The 22679-nt window shown below is 36.7% G+C and overlaps 1 protein-coding gene across 2 annotated transcripts in view; it reads right to left on the reverse strand.

The window, feature by feature from the left end:
- The window catches only part of ryr3 (ryanodine receptor 3), a 105689-nt gene that overhangs the window by 40871 nt on the left and 42139 nt on the right, over positions 1-22679 (reverse strand). For both annotated transcript variants that reach the window (XM_051139582.1, XM_051139581.1), the window contains 23 exons: positions 22310-22443; positions 19677-19918; positions 19334-19526; positions 18747-18963; positions 17028-17132; positions 14047-14150; positions 13640-13723; positions 13359-13518; positions 13069-13213; positions 11745-11950; positions 11386-11560; positions 10579-10787; positions 10273-10500; positions 9986-10146; positions 9657-9816; positions 7464-7550; positions 7152-7378; positions 6161-6980; positions 3672-3872; positions 2752-2854; positions 2487-2621; positions 350-623; positions 15-129 (listed from right to left, as the gene is read on the reverse strand). In XM_051139582.1, coding sequence (XP_050995539.1) covers positions 15-129; positions 350-623; positions 2487-2621; positions 2752-2854; positions 3672-3872; positions 6161-6980; positions 7152-7378; positions 7464-7550; positions 9657-9816; positions 9986-10146; positions 10273-10500; positions 10579-10787; positions 11386-11560; positions 11745-11950; positions 13069-13213; positions 13359-13518; positions 13640-13723; positions 14047-14150; positions 17028-17132; positions 18747-18963; positions 19334-19526; positions 19677-19918; positions 22310-22443 — 4485 coding nt within the window. The remainder of the gene's footprint in view (positions 1-14; positions 130-349; positions 624-2486; positions 2622-2751; positions 2855-3671; positions 3873-6160; positions 6981-7151; positions 7379-7463; positions 7551-9656; positions 9817-9985; positions 10147-10272; positions 10501-10578; positions 10788-11385; positions 11561-11744; positions 11951-13068; positions 13214-13358; positions 13519-13639; positions 13724-14046; positions 14151-17027; positions 17133-18746; positions 18964-19333; positions 19527-19676; positions 19919-22309; positions 22444-22679) is intronic.

Below are 22679 nucleotides of genomic sequence, written 5' to 3' on the forward strand. Positions count from 1 at the left end.
AAAAAAAAAATTACCTTATTCTTGTCTCCTCCTAGTACATTGACCATGACCTCCATTACGGTCTCATGCATGCCAAGAACACGCATCAGATTTGGATGCTGGTAAAACACTTTGTTGTTCATGATGTCCCTGAGCACAAGAATAAGACAAACACTTTTTTAAATGTAGCTGTACAATGATGGGATTGAACATGAATGTGCTAGTTGCATTGCTACGTATGCAGGGTCAAAAAGCTCTTGGATTTCATCAAAAAAATCTTAATTTGTGTTCTGAAGATGAACGAAGGTTTTACGGGTTTGGAACAACACAAGGGTGAGTAGGTCTTAAAGACTGGAACATAAAACTTTACCCCAGGCCGTCGATCATAAGCTGGCCCTCTTCTTCCCCCATGCGGACGCTAAGCAGTGAACGAATCTGGCCCAGTGAGGCCAACAGGTTGATTGCGTCCCCTACAGACTTGGCACTGATGGTGTAGCTCTTCCTCAAGGCCCTGAGCAGCTCACCGACACCATCATACTGCCTTCTCAAAAGGCTGAACATGCTACGGACCAGAGCCGCGTCTTGGATCTTGCACTCCTGAGCCCAGGTGACCATAGTCTGAGATATGAGCTCCTTTAAGTTGGCTGGAGGAGACAAAAGTAGGCAGAGTGAGATTAAAAGGATTCTGGTTTGTTTTTCCCCTTAGTCATTTTTAATTAGATCTTTGCAATATGAAGCACTGAGAACGGATTAATGCTGTATCTGGTGAACTGGTGTGTTGTATTATATTGCATAAAGTATACTAACATTAATAAATGAATAAGGGTGATATGGAAGAGTGATTACTGATATTAAATTAAAAATGGCCCTTCATATAGAAGATATTTCAGACCCTTGCTCTAGTCATGTGTTAGGACCATTAGTGTACGTCGTTACATCTATTAATATTTTCTATTCACAAATTGCCCCTGTGTGCTGTTCTTAGAATAGCTGCTCTAATCACATACTTCTCTCATCAAGAGAGTGCAGCACTGGCGCTTTTTATCCAACATCTGCAAATTACATCCATTTTAATAGGTACCTGTCAACCCATGGCTGGAAACATGATTTAAGTCTATGCTAATATACTTGCCATCTTAATACCCTTTTTTGCTGATTTGAAGCTCAGTACTGATTTTCTTTTTATTTAAGAGAGTCTATAAAACAAGCACAGTAGAAATGATGTTTCTGATCATAAGGTATTTACTGTTTGGACTAAAATATATAACTTAATATCAGTAGTGTATCGGTAAAAGAAAAGCCTGTCTTTATGTATGGAATTATTTATTTATTTGGTCTAATGTAAATTTATGTTCCATTTGATGTTTACATCAGAATGTTTCAGAAAAGTAACTAATATATTTTTGTAGGTTTTTTGACACCAAGTCATACACTACACTACAAGTCAGAAGTTTTTAAACAGTAAGTTTTTTTTTTTTTGTAAAGAAGTGTCTTCTACTTACCAAGCCTGCATTTATTTGATACAAAGTACAGCAAAAACAGCAAAATTTTGCAATATCTTTACTATTTAAAATAACTGTTTTCTATTTGAATATATTTTAAAATGTAATTTATTTCTGTGATGTCAACGCTGAATTTTTAGCACCATTACTCCAGTCACATTTAGTTTTATTTAGCAAGGATGCTTTAAATTGAACAAAAGTGATGATAAAGACATTTACAGTGTTACAAAAGATTTCTATTTCAGATAAATTCTGTTCTTCTGAACTTTCTATCCATCAAAGAAACCTGAAAAAATTCTACTCTGCTGTTTTCAACATAATAATAATAAATCTTTTTTTTTTTTTTTTTTTTTTTTTTTTTTGAGCAGCAAATCAGAATATTAGAATGATTTTTGAAGGATCATGTGACTCGAGTAATGATGCAAAAAATTCACCGTTGAAAATTACAGGAATAAATGACATCTTAAAACATTTTAAATAGTAAAAATATTTCAAAATGTTACTGTTTTTGCTGTACTTTGGATCAAATAAATGCAGGCTTGGTGAACAGAAGAGACTTCTTTTTAAAAAATATATTAAAAATCTTACTGTTTAAAAACTTTTGACTGGTAGTGTATATTATAACTGTTGGTTAATAGAAAAAACATATATTTTTTTTTTTTTTTTAATTTCTGTATTTTTTGACTGCCCTCCTGGAAAATATCTATATTTAATACTTAAATTTATTATATAATTTGTGGCCTATTTTTCATAGATTTTAATACAAATTTTGATCTACTTCTTTGGGGGTGCAGCTTTAAACACATTCAGTACAAGTTAAATAATGCATGTTTTGCTTAATAAGTTGCCTAGAAGTATTTTTCTTTAAAAATGTTTGCACAGCTTGGTTTCGAATGTTCTGGCCCTCAGGAGACAGTCTTTGGAACCACATACAGCAGAGCAAAGGGCATAATAAAACACTAAGAAATAAAAACGTTTGAAGAATCTAATTTTGACAAGCCTTACTAGGAGCAGCCTGTTCTTGCTCTGTTGGTTTTTCCTCGGTTTTTTGTGGACGACCTTTAATCTTGTATACCAGGGACATTAGGCGGCCTTTAAGCGATGTGTCTTGCTCCTCCTCTTCCTCTTCCATAGGGATGCCTGCGTATATATACAAAGATGGAAACTTTATCTGCATGCTGTAAATGACATTTCATCACATCAGGACCTATTTAGAGAGAAATAGGCTAAGAATGGAGGTAAACAATAGAAAGAATGGATAAATATATACCACAATGTAGTCGCAGGTCATCGTGGAAGCTTTGAAGCTCCTCTTGAAGCTCCTCAGGGCAGGTGCAATCATCACCAGCACTGAAGTTCAATAACATATTTATCTGCAATAAAAAAATTATATGCTGCCTCAGGAAAAAAGCATCACATCTCCACAACCGAAACTGAGAGGTAATCCAAAATCTTTTTTAAATATGATGGATCATGAAATATAGATTTCATAAGCCTAACCTTTAACAGAAGTTATGTAACATTCTAATGGAAATCAGATGTATCTGTAAGAAACCTTTCTGTTTCCCTGGTTACAGAGACAGACCAGTTTATTTCTGACATGAGCTGGTGTTGGCCACATAAGCTAAACTACAAGGGCTTTTCTCAGTTAGTAGATGTGGTGTGCATTTAAAACAGTGTGAACCGTTCTGCCAAGCAGTCCCAATCTTTGGCTCCGGAAATAATGGAGTGGGCGCAAAAGATGCATCTATTCAATTACCAAAACAGAAGTGTAATTAAAAAAGGAAACATGAATAATTCTGGAAAAAGTCCACTCTGATTCAGTCTTGGAGCTGTGCTAAGCACAAATCAAAAAACAATAAGTCAAGACCTTGGCACTGGATTTTTGGTTGTACTGCTCTACATTTTCAAATAAAAGCCAACAATCTGTTCTGATGCCAAAGTGTTTATTTTCTCATTCCCATTAACAAGGACGTAGTTTGCATTCAGTAGTAACATGGTGACACCAGTAGGAACATTCCTCTGTCACTGCAAATATTTGGAGTTATATGACAGAAAAGTGAAGTGAATCACATTACGAGCTGCATGTGCTGAAGACAAATTAAATAAAAGACCATTTAAAGTCTTCTCTGGACAACCTATGAAGAATGAGCTTTCAAAGACTCTATGCGGTCTTTGAAGAAGGCTTACCTGCTCTTGAGGAGGTGAGCGGAACTCTTTTGTCTTTTTGGCAGTGACAGCAGCTGACATGTTGAGGGCTTGCATCAACTCATTGTAGCGGAATTTCTGATTGTATTGCAGTTTGGATACAAAATCATCTGAGAAGGCCACGATGGACTCAATGCGCTGCTTCAGCTCACAGTCACAGAAATAGTGCAGCAGCTCACACATCTGCACAACAAACAAACAATTACACAAAATCACAAGTAAGAACTTGCTTCTTTTGAATGCATGTATCTTAGTAAAGTTATTTTACAAATACAGTTGAGGTTAAAGGCATAATAATTGGTTTGGAATTACAAACCTTACAAAGGAAGATTTTATAGTTCATATACTCATTCATACTCACTTACCTTGGTTAAATGCACAAGAATCTCATGTAAATGCATGAGAAAAAGCTAACAAATTAAGCTAATATTTTGATTTTCAGAAATCTGAACAAGACAACTGGCATACTGATCATTATTTTGGGTTACAAATACCTTATTTATAATATTCACTGCACTTAAAAGGGTTACGCCGGCTGCTATATTGTGCATACAGTTAGTGGAAGCTAGGAATTATGGTTTATGAAGTTTTAAATATGGATATTTTCCTTACACAAATGCATCACTTCAGATTTATTAGTTTACTTCCAGAATAAAAATTTCCTCATAATTTACCCACCCCCATGTCATCCAAGATGTTCATGTTAGGTTTTCATTAAGGTTTTTGAGGAAAATATTCCAGTATTTTTCTGCATATAGCAGATTCAACTAGGATCAGTGGGTTGAAGGTCCAAGTTGCAGTTTCAATGCAGCTTCAAAGGGCTCTACACAATCCCAGCCAAGGAAATAGGGTCTTATCTTGCAAAACGGTTATTTCTAAAAAGAATTTAAAAATTCTCTACTTTTTAACCACAAATGCTTGTCTTCTACTAGCTGGACTTCATGAATCGCGTAATGACGTTGGAAAGGTCACATGTGGTTACTCTGGTTCAAAAAAGGTAGGGTATGGCGAAAAACTCATTTGTCAACGTTGTTTTACTTTTTTTGTAAAAGGGCACTTTACTTTCTTTGCACGTTCACTTTGTAAAAACTAGGTTGGTACTTCCACCTATGGCACGTGTGACCTTTCCAACATGACTACATAATGCTTGAAGTCGAGCTAGTGCAAAACGAACATTTGTGGTTAAAAAGCATATAATTATTTTTTTTTTAGAAGATGGTAGAACATTTCGCTAGATAAGACCCTTATTCCTCAGCTGGGATTGTGTAGAGCCATTTGAAGTTGCACTGAAACTGCAGTTTGGACATTCAACCCATTGGCCACCATTGAAGTCCACTATACAGAGAAAAATCCTGGAATGTTTTCCTCAAAAACCATTCATTCCTTTTTCGACTAAAAAAAGAAACACATTAACATCTTGCATGGAGTGAGAATCAGGATGTTTTATTCTGGAAGGGAGCTGCTGTAATTCTTTAAGTCCGCCTGAGCTGTGTGGAGCACTTTTTATGATGGATGGAAGCATTTTTATTGGACTTCAAAATCCCCATTCACTGACATTATAAAGCTTGGAAGACCCAGGACATTTTTAATATAACTCCGATTGTATTCGTCTGAAAGAAGAAAGTAACACCAAGGATGGCTTGAGGCTGAATACATCATGGGGTAATTTTCATTTTTGGGTGAACTATCTCTTTAAACATTCCCATCTAAATAAAGATAGGCTAATTCAGGGTGAAATTCTAAGTTAAATTTAATCCATTATCATGAAATTGCTGTAATAACAAGATTCTGATTTGTAAAAAGTGTTCACATCCTTGTAGAGCTTGCAATTACAACTTGTAAACTCTGACTTGTACCACCAGACTGCTTTTTCGTCATGCGGAAACACTCAAGATTGTACAAGATTCTGCAGTAAAATTTTTATTTTTATTTCTATTTAATAAGTCAAATAAATGACTACAGTTAATGTCTTAATAATGGCAAGATTATATTATCAAAGTAGCTAGCGTAACTAATGTCTAATTTCCTGCTAAACAAGTAAAATGTAAAACTTTAATAGTTTATTAATAAAACATAATGTTTTGTCTATTGATTTAATTACACAGATTAATGTTGGTGCTAATAGCATTTCCATAGAAATGCATTATTCCGAGTCTGAGGACGCGAATAGCTCCCCTGCAGAACATTTGGCTCTGGTCATCTAGTAATTATGGTAAATACGGTAATTGCGACATAGTTGTACTTTTTTTCTTACTTAAAAAAAACTTTAATGAATTTTTAATTCTTTTTAATGTAATTAATGAGATAAATAATTAAATAAAATAAATTACATTGCTGTCTAAAGTTATTTGCAAATCAAGCAAGCATACTCTAATAACTAAAGAACTTGTAAACTTTTTCAGATTAAAGGCTTAACCACAATGTAAAATATTATGAATGCAAACGATCATAATGAACAAGAAGTTACTCACCTGCCGTTTGACCGATTCAGGCAAGCTTTTCTCCAGAAGACCTTTAGGAGGCTGCTTAGCCTCTTTACTCTCCTCCTCCCCAGCCTCCACAGCCTTCTCTTCATTACTGGTGGCCTCCTCTTTCTCGGCTCCCTGTTCTGCCACTGCTGTCTGCTCCTCCTCCTCCTTTCCGTCCCCAAACACACTGGGGTCAATGAGAAGCAGGATGGTCCTCACCTCCTCGCTGGTCATGGCTCCCATTATCAGCAGGGTGCCAATCAACTTAAGAATCGGCACAAACTGATACTCAACGCTTCCACCCACAGGATCTCGAATGTGGGCGCCTCCGCCCTGCACGGCCTCCGTAAGCATGCTGATGGCTTTCTCCTTTAAGGTACCCAGAGGGATCTGTGGGCTGAAGAGAGGCTGATCGCGCTTAGGGGTAATGAAACACGGAGGGGTGAAGTTGAGACGAGGGGTAATTGAAGTGCTCAAGCCTACACCAGGAAGAGAGTGACGCTTAGAGTCGTCAGGGAAGAGGCGGATGCTTCTCGTCTCGTCCGTTACTGGGATTATAAACTCGTTGTTCATCATGAGATGGGCCTCTTTGCCCGTTTCCAGGTGAATGCTGATGAGGACGTCGTAAAAGCCTTCACGCAGCTGACCAGACAGGTACTGATTATCAATGGTGTACAAAAGCTGCGATTGGTCAAGATGGCTACAGAGGGCGTGAGCAACACGGTTGTTGCCCAGGGCACAAAGGGCGCAGAAGAGCTTTAAAGTGTGATAGTGGAACTGCCGTAGATCTTCGTTTTCTGACAGTTCCATGATGTCAATACACCTACGGAATGGAAAACAGGACGTACGTTAAGATCTTAATTTAAGCCAGCTGGCATTGGGGCCAGATGAGCACTTAAGGGGTTTTATTTCAATGAAAGGTCACATTCCCAAGATCACGAAGTCATTGCTAGTCATTGCATGTGGAAAACAGAGTGCCTGAGTAATGCATCACCTGTTCTCCTCTGGGATATGAACAGCCATCATCTGCAGGGGCTCCAGACACTGCACCACCCAGCCATGCCTCTCACTCACACGAGCCGTCTCCACTGACAGGAAGGTGTTGGGCATTCTGCTCCACAACACGGACACGATTGTCTGCACGTCCAGCCGAGGAGGACACTGGGGCTCTGGGTTTCTTTGTAAGCTCTTAAAGATGGCTGAAGACAGGGGCATTGCATCCTGTGTGAGGAATGATGCAGATCACGTCAGTGAATTATAATGTGTGAAATAGAGGAACTTGAAAACATCTATAGTGTAGACTTACTGGGATTTTTGGAAACTCAAACTGGAAGAGGTTGGGACTTGTGGGTTGAACAAACACAGCAGGGAACAGCTTAGTGTTAGGCTCAACCTAAAAGAAGGCAGAAAAAAGAAGTTCGCTTACATTACTTGGGCAAGCAAGTGTTGCACACTACTTAGGATTAATGTAAATCCAGACTGCTCAGACATGATACAACCTTTTAAATATTTGCTATTATGAGTCTGATTCAACATCAGAGCCTTAGGCAAACTGAGACTAGAAAAGCAGAGAGATTCATTAAAACTACATTGCGCTAGCCATTACTGCCTCTGTAGAAAGTCTCACTGTGTATCCCAAAGTTGAGAATTACTTTCCAAATGCTTTACTTTTCATTGAAATAAAACTTTATCCAACTTTAAAAAGAAAACTAGATTTGAACTTATTAAAAATGCAGCAAGTCATTGCATATTGGCTGTCCGAATATGCATGCATCCCTACTATACTATGTTACTGAATTACTACTATCCATACTATGTGAAAAGTGTAGTATGTATGTACAAAATCAGAGTATTCATAAAACAGTAGGCAAAAATCATCCAGATGACCTTCTACTTCCAACAAGATTTTGAAGTGCCCACACTTTACTGGGCACCAAATTTGCTGGGATTTTGCCACTGAAATCCTCATTTGCCATTTTAATAGACCTATTATAAGTTTCTCTAGGTTTTAAACTTGAGAATTTTGTCACCACTATATTAAGAAGCACAACAGTATTTCCCTTTATATTTAGTTTATCATTTTTAGCACTTATTATCTCTTTTTGAAAACCTTAAATAAAATTAACTCTTTTCCCGCCAGCATTTTTGAAAAAAGACAGAGCCCCTACTTTTAAACAGATAATCTGTTTCTAGCTTCAAACATTCTTTTTTTAATCAACACTTCAATAGCTATGTTTCCATCACCTTGTTTTTATGCACATTTTGAAGTATCGCATCAGAAACAAGTGATGGAAAGGCCACATTTTGAATAAAAATCCCTTAATTCACAAAAAAGCTCACTTGGGGATGGTTTTTGACTTCTGCGGAAAAGGGTTAATGCGAATAACGGAAGATGGAAATGCATTTGCCGAATAAATTCCTCCATACGCATCAAAAAAGTCATGTGATTTTGCGCTATGTGACAGCAAAACCCGTGTAACCAGGTGACTGATCTCATTCCACAGCATCTAAAATGTTGTTATGGTCATTCTGAAATGCCTGACCAAAGTCTGTCGTTGAAGGATTTTTTGTATAATTGCCTCCCACAACTGTCTTACACGACTGCGTTCCCAAACAGTATCCATCTCCGAAAGAAATTACCACATTTATTGTGTTTCGTCGACTTGCTCTGAGGTGCAAGCAATTTATTACATATGAAAATGACTATATTTAGTGGTTTCTCCTACTTTTCTTAGTGATATACAGTGTCATTTTATCAGGAAGTGACAATTTTATTTTCTTTGACTTGTTGGATGGAAGCGGTGCTTATTCGCAAATGTTTTATGCGATATTCCAATTTTTACAGATAAGTTAAATTCGCAACTTTGGATGGAAACCTGGCTAATGCACGGAAGTTTCATATAAAAGCGACATTTTGAGCAGAAAGCTGAGAAAATTGCGTTTTTATCAACGGTTGGGTTAAATGTTTAACCCAACCTTCTGGGTAGTTTTCTTTAATAAAAAAAAGTACTATATGGCTGGCTTAAAATAAACCCAAAATAGGCTGTGAATTAAAAATCAAACACATAATTACTAGAAGCATCAGTAATAATCAAAAAGTGAACATTTATTAATACATGTTCATTTATTGAACATATTAAAAAATGTTAACCACCTATTTTTGGGTTCATTTTAAGCAAGAAATACAGCCATTTATAAGCAATTGTTGAGTTGGTCACTTGGTAGTATGTAACAATAAAAATCATAGAAAACCCGGATAATTCAGTGTTTGGCGGGGGAACTTTGTCTCATTCAGTAAATAATGGAAAACTCTGTTTAGCGGGGAAAGAGTTAATAGTCAAATTGAAAATCCTGAAAATGAGAACCGAACTGTAGTAATATGATCATTTTCCATAATGATTTGCTAAGCCTGTTATTATTTACGTCTAGCGATGGATGTTATTTACGTCTAGCAATGTCACTGTGTCCTCTTTTGTTAAAGGTTAGGAGTTGTGATTACCTGGTATGCAGTAGGCAGATCTCTGCCATTGGCAGTGAATGAGACCAGGCCTGAGGCCAGATCTATGGCGCAGCCAATCTCCAGATCAGTGTTACTACGGCCTGTGGAGCTGCTGACAACATCCCCAGCACAGACCATGTAACAATTACTCCTCCTCACACTGAGTTAAAAAGAGATGACAAAAAGACAACAACAAGATTCAATCAGGAGAAATTCCCAATATGTCTGGGTTGTATGTAGGAGTAATGTGAAAACAGCTGTGTGAAAACAACAGCAGTTTGAAATGATGGGGTTTCTTTTGGAAGTGTGAATCAGTCTTTTAAACTGACCTCTCATGAACACGTCCCCGCTCGTCACCCAGCGTTACAGTCACGGTGCGTACTGTGCTGAGGCTGAAGTGTTTGCTGTAGTAGTGGTAGTCTGGTGTCACCCAGCCCACCCAAACGGACGATGGATCTTGCCCAGCAAACACTCTCACAGAGTAGTAGTACTTTAGCACAAGTACATCAAAAGTCAAACACAGTACAATGAGCTCTTTTATTATTCTCAGTGTATAAGTAAACACTGGTTAGCATTTACAAGTTGTAAAGTATTGAGAGTTATCTTTATTTTTTACCTTTGTAATGCTGGCATAATCAATCTTGCCTCCATCGTCCTTCTTAGCTCTTTGGTCCTCAGCGATCACCTCATTGATATCAGTGATCTTCCGAGGGCCAGAGTGGAACTCAACAGGCATGCTTAGACGACAACAAACCATGTCGTCATTGCTAGTCTGGGTCCCATATGTCTTGTGTGTTACCTTTAGACATGGAGGTGTGTCCACAGTTCCATCTATTCTAGTAACCTAAATACAAAAAGGATGCAGTTTACAAAATCCATCCCAGTTTTTTCCAAGAAAGTAAAAGGCATCTCAAGAAAGTACCTCAATATGGGGGTGGTCCTCTGGGACATTAACAAACGTAGGCAGACGTTTGCTGAACCACATGGTGACTTCTCGATTCATGTTGACAGCAAAGGGCTCAAACCCCTCCTGAAGGCCACACATAGTGTAGTACTTAAAAGTACTAGCGTCTTTTCCTAAATTCATACGGCCAATTTGGGAAAGACCCAGGCTGCACACTGGGATGAATCCTATGGTGACAAAGGTCAGTGTGTATCAATTTGTTCAAAATATGCTTGAACAAAAATTCTGGGCTGAAATTTGATAAACATTTACTTCAATAATGAAAAGAAGAAAGTCTTGTTCCCTATATGTAATATGTGAACCTGGCCCACGAAACCAGTCTTATGTAGCATGGGTATATTTGTAGCAATAGCCAAAAATACACTGCATGGGTCAAAATTATTGATTTTTTTTTTGTGCCAAAAATTATTAGGATATTAGGTAAAGACCATGTTCCGGGAAGATATGTTGTAAATTTCCTACTGTAAATATATCAAAACTTGATTTTTGATTAGTATTATGCATTGCTAAGAACTTAATTCAGACAACTTTAAAGGCGATTTTCTCAATATTTAGATTTTTTTGCACCCTCAGATTCCAGATTTTTAAATAGGTGTATTTCAGCCAAATATTGTCCTATACAACCAATGGAAATCAATGGAAAGCTTATATATATTTAGCTTTCAGATCTCAATTTCAAAAAACTGACCCTTATGACTAGTTTTGTGGTCCAGGGTCACATATATTACAGATGCTTTGTGTTTATGTTGATTATTGTCTGTTTACCATCTTCAGCTTCAAAGTCTGCAAAGCAGAGCTCAGAACCCTTGTTGGTGATCAAGATCTCTCCATTCAGGGTGAATATCATGGATTTGTCCTCCATGTTGATCATGCAGCCTACCACATCTCCTTTACTCCATGACCTCCCAAAGAAATGACTGCCCATATGAACCCGGCGGCCCTGGGAATGATTTTTAGATTAGAACAAAACCTCAAAACATCATTTATCAGAATATATACTTCTGCTGTGTTCTATACATTTTGAATGTGTTTACAGACTGAAATGTTTTGAACGCCACTTTTGTCCTCAATATCTTGTACCAGCATTAAACAAAAATAAAACAGACCAAGTATCAGAAAATCACCCTGTAGCCATCAAAGACGAAGGACTGGTCATCTAGTCCAAGTTCTATATCAGGTCTGCATCCAGGCCGTGCCCAGCCCACCCGCATGTCTCCTCCAGTGAGCGCTTCGAACTCAAAATACCACTTCCCGGTCTTCACAGCGTAGGTCTTCTCCACACGGAAGAGACGGATGGATTCAATGCCCTCCTTCTCTACGATGTGAGCAGCTACAGAATGGAAAATTTGGTGAAATTTTACCCATTTGGCCTCCTCTGAGCCCATTAAGTTTTAACAGACACTCTAAAGCATAGGGTGGGTTTGATGGGGGGTAATTAAGAATGAATGGGAGAAAGTCACATGAGAGGAGGCAATGCCTTTATCACGATATGAAAACATGATCTGTGGGGGTTTTTAGTGAGTAATCAGCTTGGTGAAATTTAAAGTAAATCTCTGTGTCTGTGACCAATATTTACCAACCTTTGATGACTGATGATCAGAAAAATTCAAAAATAGTTAAAAGTTAATTATTAAAAAGAACAGCTGAACATAAGTTCACATTGTTCACATAAGTTTTAACTGTTACGGACATGAACTGGGACATGAATTTACATTTTATTAAAAAAAAACTTTGAGGACTTTGCCTCCTCATTTCAGAACACCACTGCACACCACTGATATACACCACCAGTCAAAAGTTTTTGAACAGTAAGATTTTTATGTTTTTTAAAGTCTCTTCTGCTCACCAAGCCTGCATTTATTTGATTCAAAGTACAGCAAAAACATTTTTTCTATTTAAAGTAACTGTTTTCTATTTTAATATATTTTAAAATGTAATGTATTCCTGTGATTTCAAAGCTGAATTTTTAGCATCATTACATGATCCTTCAGAAAAAGGATAAAAAATTAGACTCCAAGCTTTTGAATGGTATAGTGCATAATATTACAAAAGCTGATCTTCAAATCTTTCTATTCATCAAAGAATTCTGATTGTAAAAATGTGCTCAACTGTTTAAATATTGATAATAATAATAAATGTTTCTTGAACAGCAAATCAGCATATTAGAATGATTTCTGAAGGATCGTGTGACACTGAAGACTGGAGTAATAATGCTGAAAATTTAGCTTTGATCACAGGAATAAATTACATTATAAAATATATTCAAATAGAAAGTACTTATTTTAAATTTCACAGTTTTTTATGCACTTTGGATCAAATAAATGCAGGCTTGGTAGAGCAGAAGATTCTTTAAAAAAAACATTAAAAATCTTACTGTTCAAAAACTTTTGACTGATAGTGTATTTACTGTATATAAAGTCACTGTAGAGTAAAAGCATTAAAACTCACTCTCTTGATCAGGTGGGTCTATGAAATATCCATATCCAACCAGAGTACGGATAGCCTCTCGAAGACTGTCTCTGTTTGATTTCTTAGTGCGTTCGTCTAATAAAGCATATGGCACCAGACGTGGATTACGACGGTTTTTCAAATCCTTTGAATAAAATGCAAAATAGATGATGTTACACAACTTTATGGAAATAGATAAAGATACATTCTTAACAGGTCTGTCAATGCGCTTCAGGGAAACGGACAAATTCAAAGTCATATCTTATGAATAATGCACAGGACATTGTTACCTGCTGAATACCATAGGTCCATCCTTGTTTAATGCGATCTTTGGCCCAAACATTATGAGCATTTTCAGCCAATTTATCAACTAGAACCTCCTGTCCAGGTGTCAGTTTCACATCAGAAAGATCCAGCGGTGTAGGTTTATAACCATTTGCCATCATGTAGCTTTAATAAGGAGCATATAAATGAGAGAAGGACAGAAAAAGCCAAATATTTCACAGTATTAAAACTTAAATCAAACTTCATTTATAGTTAAAATGGGATTTTTTGTGTGTGTTGGTTTTACTTCTTGGGGAGTTTCATTTTTTTCAGGTCGTCTTCAGCATTTATATTAACTTGTGCAACATGGCATCCCAAAGCAAGTAGGGTCCTGAAAGAAAATAACTTTTAGAAAGCTGAGGAAATGATCTGCAAAACAACATGAGCAATACTTTATGAAAGATGCAAATTGAAGTGTCAAAGACAAGTAACGCATTACAATATTTATCACAAGAAATGAATCTGTTCAACACCTCATTGAGCTGGTTATTGCATTTCGATCTAAAACTGCTGAGTCAAGAGAGCCTACTGGGATGAAATGAGTTTTGCAGCCACAGCTTATCAATATTTACTGTCATATATTTAATTACCATAACCATTAATAATGGCCTTATCTACAGCCTTTTATATGCAAGTCGTTGCGGTAATACTTACTTTAAAGTTTCAGTTGACATCTGCAGGTTATAATTCTTTTCTGTTTCTGGCAGTTTAGAGAAGTCAACAAGACAAGGGTGCTGTCTCTTGTTGTCATCTCGGACCTGAAAAAATTGCAAATATTATTTAATTACCTCTAAAATAAATAACAAATGCAACACATTCTTCATTTATAAAAGTAAAAACATTAACAGAAAACTAATATTTAATATTTGCCGATTATTCTGTACTTTTTCTAGGAGACTATTTTAACTTTTTTCATTATGATGTTTAATGTTTCATTTGATGTTTAATATACTGTACAGAACACTATCATTCAAATATAAAAATATTGATAACAAATATCCTTATTTATTTAAATATCCTTATATCACCTATCATATGTGCTCACCAGTTTTCATGAAGTTTTGAGCTTTTGTTTAGGCTTTATAGGCTTTTGGGTATATTTGGACAAGGCCCTTTTCTAAACGACACTGTTAAAGCTTCTCAAAGGGTAAATTTCAACATTTTTTGATAATTATTGATCTAGAGAGTCCAGGGAATTACACTGCAGTGTTTTTTTTCTAGGACTACTTCGCAGAAGTAGGCTTTTTACATTTTTTTCAATCAAATAACAAACGGTTTGATTGACAGCATTGGTTCTAGAGGCAAAGTTCCTGCTCCGTCTGCTCTGCCCTGGTGGGTTTCCGCTCTGCTGGTTCCACCCTGGTGGGCTTCAGCTCCACCCTGGTGGGCTTCTGCTCCATCGTCTCTGCCCTAGAGGGCTTCTGCCCCATCCACTCTGCCCTGGAGGGCTCCTGCTCCATCTGCTCCGCCCTGGAGGGCTCCTGCTGCACCCTGGCGGCCCTCAGCCTCGCCTGTTCTGCCGGCTCCACCCTGGTTCCTTGCTCTGCTGGTCCTGCCTCAGTCAGGTCCCTCCACAGGGACCTGACCCTCCAACCCTCACCTTGTCTCGCCCCCACTTGTTGTTTGGAGCGTCTGGAAGCCGCTCTTTGGTGGGGGGCTCTGCCATGAATCCTGTCCGGTCTGACCACCACCAGAGGTCGCCTGTGCTCCTTACTGCCATTTCACATCACACAGACTGTTGCACCACACCCCTTACTATGTTTCCCATCATCTATTGCACTGATTACACGCACACACCTGTACCCAATCAGACGCTCTATGTAAGCCCCGGACTTCCCCTTGCATGTGACAGAGTATTGGAGTATTGTGTATTGTGTTAGCATCTTTACTGAGCAGTTTCTTAGTTTCCTAGTTACCTAGTTTAGCATTCTCGCCGTGTTTCCGCATTTTGTCTGTTGCGGCCTGCCCTGTGGATCTCTCACTTGTTTATCTCGCTTGTTTATTTTGCCTTTCCCTCTGGATTACGTTCACCGTTCATCGACCCTTGCCTGCTTTACGGACTACTCTTATATCTTGCCTACACTGTACCTGTCTGCCATTGTTCTACTCCAAGCCTGTTTATGACTATGTCCTTGTCTTGCTCATCTAATAAAAGCTTGCATATGGATCCGCTCGCTTGTCCGCTCGCACATGCTGTGAGTTTGGGGAAGACATCTCATTCCGCTCAAAAGTTACAGGCATTTTAGTAAAAGTGGCCACGCCCCTTTTGAGCGTTTTGGTGTTCCTTTGTGACAGAGAATCAAAAGTTCACCTTTTTTTTAATAATTATTGATATTCACTCTCCAGAGAATCTTCCTGCACTGGTTTGGTTCCGATCAGGCAAAAAATCTAGGACTAGTTTGCAAAAGTAGGTTTTTCAAAAGATGCAAAAGTTTGTCCGGCGTAAGCCAAGGATTCCAGCGACTTAAGACACTTAACATGACGAACGGTTAAGAAGTTATGAGCGACTTTGTACTTTTGATCGCTTTAGCGCCCCCATCAGGCCTATTGGGGTGAGCCTTGGTGACATTGTAGACGGTGGCAGTACTACCATCCCTCCAAGTTTCAGGTCTCTAGGACTTGGAGTTTGATCTACTCAATCACTTTTACATGAAGATTGCTGATTCTTGGCCACTCTAACAAGCTACACGCTTGAACCCCTAATAAGAAATGTTTCTTGAGCAGCAAATCAGCATATAGGAATGGTTTTCAAATTACATTTTAAAATCTAGCTTTTTCTTTGGAACTATTTCTGCACTGTTATTTGATCATTTAGCGAATGAAATAATTAATCGGTGCAGTAATAGGAATGAATCAGCATGAGCAGTGATGTGATTTAAATCAGAGACTCCAAAACTAATACCTCTCTTTAATTCATGACCCATAAAGCTCTTTAGATTGATGTGATGTGAGAGAGTATGCTAAAGCGTTTAAGATTGAATAATGGCGGCAGAATGAAAGTGTCATTTTTCTTGCCAAGCTGCTCTTGTCCTGTAACCCCACATGCTCACAACAACGCCACCTTCAGCCAGCTTAGTCCTATTAAAATCTGATTAATCAGAGACCAGCTGGGTCTCTGAAATATTTGTTCTTAATAAATGCTAAGATCCGGCCTCAGGAGTAACGGCAGTACTCAACCATAATTCATTTTTTTGGCAAGCTCCTGGACAGCATGCTGCTCATTAAGATTGTCTTAACTACTGTGATACTGCAAAGCTCTGTCATCAGAGTGCTTTTCCATTGTGCTCTGCAATTTCTGGAGTTACTCTCCTGCAGCGATCGGTGGAAGGCATAAAACTGGATCAAAGTAGTTTCCTTTTACCCTTACTATCTGAAAATGAGCTCTGCATCCCCATCTGCTGTGTTGCTACTTGGGATGCTTAAATATTCATTTAAGCTGCAGCCAACTACTCTCAATTCAGGTTGACATTTTCAATTATCCTCCTCTGGGTTCCTCCAGTACTTAAAGTCACACGGCTGAAATTATCCTGATATCAGTGCTTGTGTCATACAGAGATGATCTCGCTTCTGCTGTGAAAATCGGATCATGCTGTTTAATATTTTTTATAGTATCTACTCCCTAAATGTTTTCTTACCTTGCCATACATCCAGCCAAGCTCTATTTTGTTCATGCCCCAGAGCTCATGGATGTTTTCAGCTAACTTGTCCCGCACATTTTCAAGATGTGGAGGCAGGACAATCTGGATCACATGAAAACAAAATAAAAACAATAAATGAAAAGCCTCATATGTCATTTAACATTTGAATAGCATAAAGCTGTAAAATAATTATTAAACATTATTTTTTAAAACAAGTATTTAAGAATAGTAGTAATAATAATAACAAGAATTATTATTATCATTATTATCCTAAATAACATTTGTAAACAATATAAGAATTAATATTTTTCACTATAAAATAATAATTATTGTATAATATGGCATTTAACATTTGAACATCATAAATCAAATAACTGTAAAATAATGATTAAAAATTGTAAACAATATAAGAACTATTTATTTTGTAACATTAATTGTAAAATAAAAGCAAGCATTTAATAATAGTAGTAGCAGTAATAATAACAAGAATTATTATTATTAGTATTGTTATTACATTATTAAATACAAATTTTAAACAACATAAAAAATTATAGTTTTCACTATAAAATAATAATTGTTGTATAATATGTTTTTGCATTATATGTATAATATTGTTTTCAAATTTGAACCTCATAAAACAAACAACTAAAATAATTATTACAAATTGTAAACAATATAAGAATTATTTTGTAATATTTAATTGTAAAAAAAAACAAATATTTAGTAGTAATAATATGAGAAAGAGAATTATTATTATTATTATTATTTACTAAATAAAGCTTTTAAACAACATAGGATTTAAATTTTTCACTATAAAAATAATACTATTTAAATACTAAAATATTTTTTAAACAAAATAAGAATTTATATTTTTTACTATAAACTCATAATTACTGTATAATATGTAATTTATCATTTGGACATTATAAATCAATTAACTGTAAAATAATTATTAAAACTTGTAAACAAGAATTATTACTTTTGTAATATTTCATTGTAAAATAAAAACAAGTATTTAGCAGTAATAATAATAAGAAGAATTATCATTATTATTATTATTTTACTAAATAAAAAATGTAAACAACATAAGAATTATTTTTTTACTACAAAATTACAATTACTGAATAATGTCATTTAACATTTGAAAATGATAAATCAAATAACTGCAAAATAATTATAAAAAATTGTAAACAGTATAAGAATTATTACTTTTGTTATATTTTATTGTAAAATAAAAACAAGTATTTAGTAGTAGTAATAATAATAATAACAAGAATTTTTATTACTATTATTATATTACTAAATAAAAAATTCAAACAACATAAGAATTATTTTCACTATAAAATAATAATTATTGTATAATGTCATTTAACATTTGAACAGCATAACTAATTATTAAATAATTATAAAAAAATGTAAGAATGATTACTTTTGTAATATTTCATTGTAAAATAAAAAATAAGTGTTTATTAATAGTAGTAATAATAAGAAGAAATATTTTTATATTACTAAATAAAAAAATCAAACAACATAATATTTTTCACTATAAAATAATTACTATAATTATAATAATAATTATTATTATCATCATTTTAAAGCTGTATACTATAGCCATATCGCAATCTTTGATTAACCTTGAATTAATTGTGAACTTAAGAACAGGTTGAAAAGAATGTAAAAACATGGTGAATTACTCAATTACTGATAATAGCTCACCTGGCTGGTGTCAACAGGAATAGGAATGAAAGAAGCCTGGGACAGGAACTCTGTGGTGCCCAGCAGATCTCTCACTCCCTCCAGGTCTCTTTTATACTCCTTCACAGGCTCCACACGCATCTTTTCTTTGGGAAGCAGGGCTTCGTAACATGGCGCGTAGCCTGCTGGAGGCAGGAACTTAAAGTCTCCATGGCGACCACCCAACAAGAAACGGACCCTTGAGAGAAAAAAAAAACATGAAGGCGGCATTTAAACTCATGATCAATTACTTGATTAATCCTAATAGCAACACTGGGTTGTCCAAAAATGTCTTGGTGCTACTTAATTTGTTTGGAGTTGGTTGAGAAGTCAAGTGAGTAATGGCCTGTCTCTGTTGATTGAACATAAAGTGCTTTAGGGCGGATACAGCGCAAAAGAAGAAAGGCTTCATTTGTCACAGAGAAGTGCTACGTTCAGAGTAAAAACTGTAGAATGAGTCCTCATTAATATTAAAATGTATGTATACTCTAAATCTAAACCATACTGTTTCTTGCTATCTATGTAAAGCTCTTCCTCAGTGTAGGGTACTTTATATTAAAGAAACTCACTTGACCCCTGCTGAAAAACTGACGACGGGAAAGAAGAAGCCATCTACGTTGAAGTCTTCAAACATGCCTTGAACGGGCTGACCGTTAATTCGGAAAGACATGCTAGGGGCCCCGAGATCCAGACAGCAACTCACAACATCATCTGAATTCAGCAAGTGCTGGTTAATAGAGGCCACGGCCCGTGGGATTCGCCCTGTGAGACGAGGAGAGAATAACAATTTAGTAGATTTTAGTAAATACTACTGCTCAAACAAGAAGTTGAAGTCAAGGACATATATGCATATTCATAATGTCATATTCGATCAGGCAGTGAGGAGCATGAGTAAAACAGCCATGAATGTACCTGACCACAGATGAAGCCCATCAAAACTGTAAGAGTAAAGATCGTCACCGACACCGTTTCCTCCCCAACCCTCTCCACCCCCGGGATAGGGGGCGTAGCCTTTGGTGGTGGCCCAGCCAACACGAAGGTGGGTGGGCTCACTGGTCACATAGTGGTCTACTTGATCGATGATCAGCTCAAAGTACCATTTCTTGTACTGTGCCGAGCCTTCACTCATGCCCAGGAAGATGTTGGGTCTCATACTGCAAACAAACACAGAGACCACATTAGAATTACAGAATGTGCCTTATGACATTTAAGCACATATGAAAAAAGACATTATTTAGCAAGCTTGTAACCACCTAAACTAATCATTTAAAAAGTATTTTTGGCAAATCCAGATAATTTAACATAGAAATATTATGTTTTTTAACGGTTATGACTTTTAGAGTGTCATCGGACTGGTCCGATCCACTTAAAACTTTGCATGCTTGTTTAGAATCACCTGTCGCATGTGCTCACCAGGTTTCATAAACCTTTGAGTTTTCCTTTAGGCTTTATAGCATTTGTGGTAAATTCGGACAGGCCTCTTTTCTAAATGACCCCATTATAGCTTCCCAAAGGGTAAATTTCAAAGTTTTTCTTTGATAATTATTGGCCTAGAGAGTCCAGAAAAATTGTACTATAGTGTTTTTTTCCAGATTGAGCAAAAAACCTAAGACTAGTTACCAAAAGATCTTCTCAATCATTTAACAAACGATTTGATTGACAGCAGTGGTTGTAGAGGCAAAGTTGTCTGGAATGAGGAATTCCATCGCGTGATACAAATATTGAGCGAACGTGCGAAAAACCACACAACATACAATCTTTTGCGGCCTTGAAAAATATGATAACGCTCCTCAGTGGTTGATTTCTTTTAAATTTCTCCTAGACCTTTGGGGTCGTGAGTCACACAGGCCCACCAAGTTTCGTTCCAGTCGGACTCTGTTAACCTTGTCTAACAGGTGCACAAACTTCATCGGCCATGTTTTTTTCCTTATAGACACTTGTGGCACTTTGGTCCAAGACCGTGCACACTGATTTTCATGTTGAAATGACAAATGGTTGTGCAGTAATAGCCATTTTAATGTTTTTTTCACCTCTAATAGCGCCACCAAGTGGGCAAGCTGGGCATTTTTTTTCTGTGACCTCAGATTGAGCTCTTACATAAGTGTTCTGAGTTTGAACGCGAGAGATATCTCATTCTGTTCAGGAGTTACAGGCATTTTACTAAAAATGGCCTTGCCCCTTCGAACGTTTTGGTGTCCCTTTGCAATGGTGTGTCAAAAGTTCAACTTTTTTTGCTAATTTTTGATATTCACTCTCCAGAGAACCTTTCTGCACTGGTTTGGCTCCAATTGGGTTAAAGACTGTGGACTAGTTAGCAAAAGTACCCAAAAATTTTGCCAGGCTCACGATCAAATCCAAGGCGTGCATTTTGTCCGGCATGAGCCAAGGATTCCAACGACATTGAGCCTGTGACTGATGGTTTAGAATTTCGCCAGGCTCATGATTGAGCCATTTTGTCTGGCATGAGCAAAGGATTCTAACGACTTAAGACACTTGAGCCTACAACTGAAGGTTTAGGAGTTATGAGCGATTTTGTTTATTTATTCGCTGTAGTGCCCCCGTCAGGCCGATTGGAGCGAGCCTTGGTCACGTTGTAGGCAGTGTGATTTCTACCATCCCTCCAAGTTTCAAGTCTCTATGAGTTACAGTTTGGTCTACACGATCAGTTTTCCGTGGAGATCACTGATCCGTGACTGTTCTAACAATTGCAACAGGGTTCAGTGCTACCCGCTTAAACCCCTAATAAAAATGTTTGTCTTGGTAATTTTTAATCAAAATCTGGACATTTGATTCGGCTCTGGAATGGCATTTCTTCTCTGATAATGTAAATTTCACCATTTAGGCAGAACATCCTTAACCACTCACTTCCAACCGGAGGTGCGCTAAAATAAAAAAACCCACCCTCTATACAGTATTCAGTTTCAATTGGAAAAACGTAACAATACTGAAGAAAATTATGAAGCAACTTTTGGTTTATGCAGACTTTATGGATAAATATATAGATAAATAAACAGTTATGCTAAAAATAAAATGAAATGCAATTTAATATTAAAATTTTAATTGAAAATAAGACATAAAAAGTCATACACAATTTTGCTCTTCAACTAAATCTTCTTTATAGATGTTGACACACAACTCTTCACAAGTTTGGGGTCAGTAAGATTTTGTTTAAAGAAATCAATACTTTTATTCAGCAAAGACATATTAAATTGATCAAATGTGACAGTGAAAGTCAAAAACAAATGCTTTTCTTCTATATTATAAAAGTTGCGAAAGAATCATGTGACACTGAAGACAGAAGTAATGGCTACTAAAAAATTCAGCTTTGCTGTCGCAAGAATAAATAACATTTTAAAATGCATTAACAAAACTGTAATTTCACAATATTACTATATTTTGATCAAGTAAATGCTACCTCGGTGAGCATAAGAGACTTTTTAAAAACGTACAGTACCAACCCCAAACTTTTAAACAGTAGTGTATTTTTAGTGACAAACAAACACTGATTTAGAAAATACTGTGTATGTGTATTTTGGTTTGTCTACCTTTGGACATCATTGACCAATCGTGTCTGGAGCAGCAGGTCTCTCCTGGGAAGCAGGTGGTCACAGATAAAATTCTGATTGGCTCTTACAGCCACACCATTGCAGACACACAGGGAACAGAGAACATCTAGAATCTGCAATGGAGTACAGGAGACATTTTAACAATGTTGTTGTTTTATTGCTTTAAACACATTTTATACTGCACATTTGCCCTACACACTTTATGCCTGTGTATTCTCAAGTGCATACTTGAGAGTGTTTGCCAGCATAACATGCTGTGCAGCTCCTGGAATGTATTTACGAGTTTACATGACCCACATTTTATAAGACAGAGGAATTCTCATGTCAAGTAGCAAAGGTTTACACCAGC

This window comes from Labeo rohita, chromosome 20, assembly GCF_022985175.1.
Source record: "Labeo rohita strain BAU-BD-2019 chromosome 20, IGBB_LRoh.1.0, whole genome shotgun sequence".
NCBI lineage: Eukaryota > Metazoa > Chordata > Actinopteri > Cypriniformes > Cyprinidae > Labeo > Labeo rohita.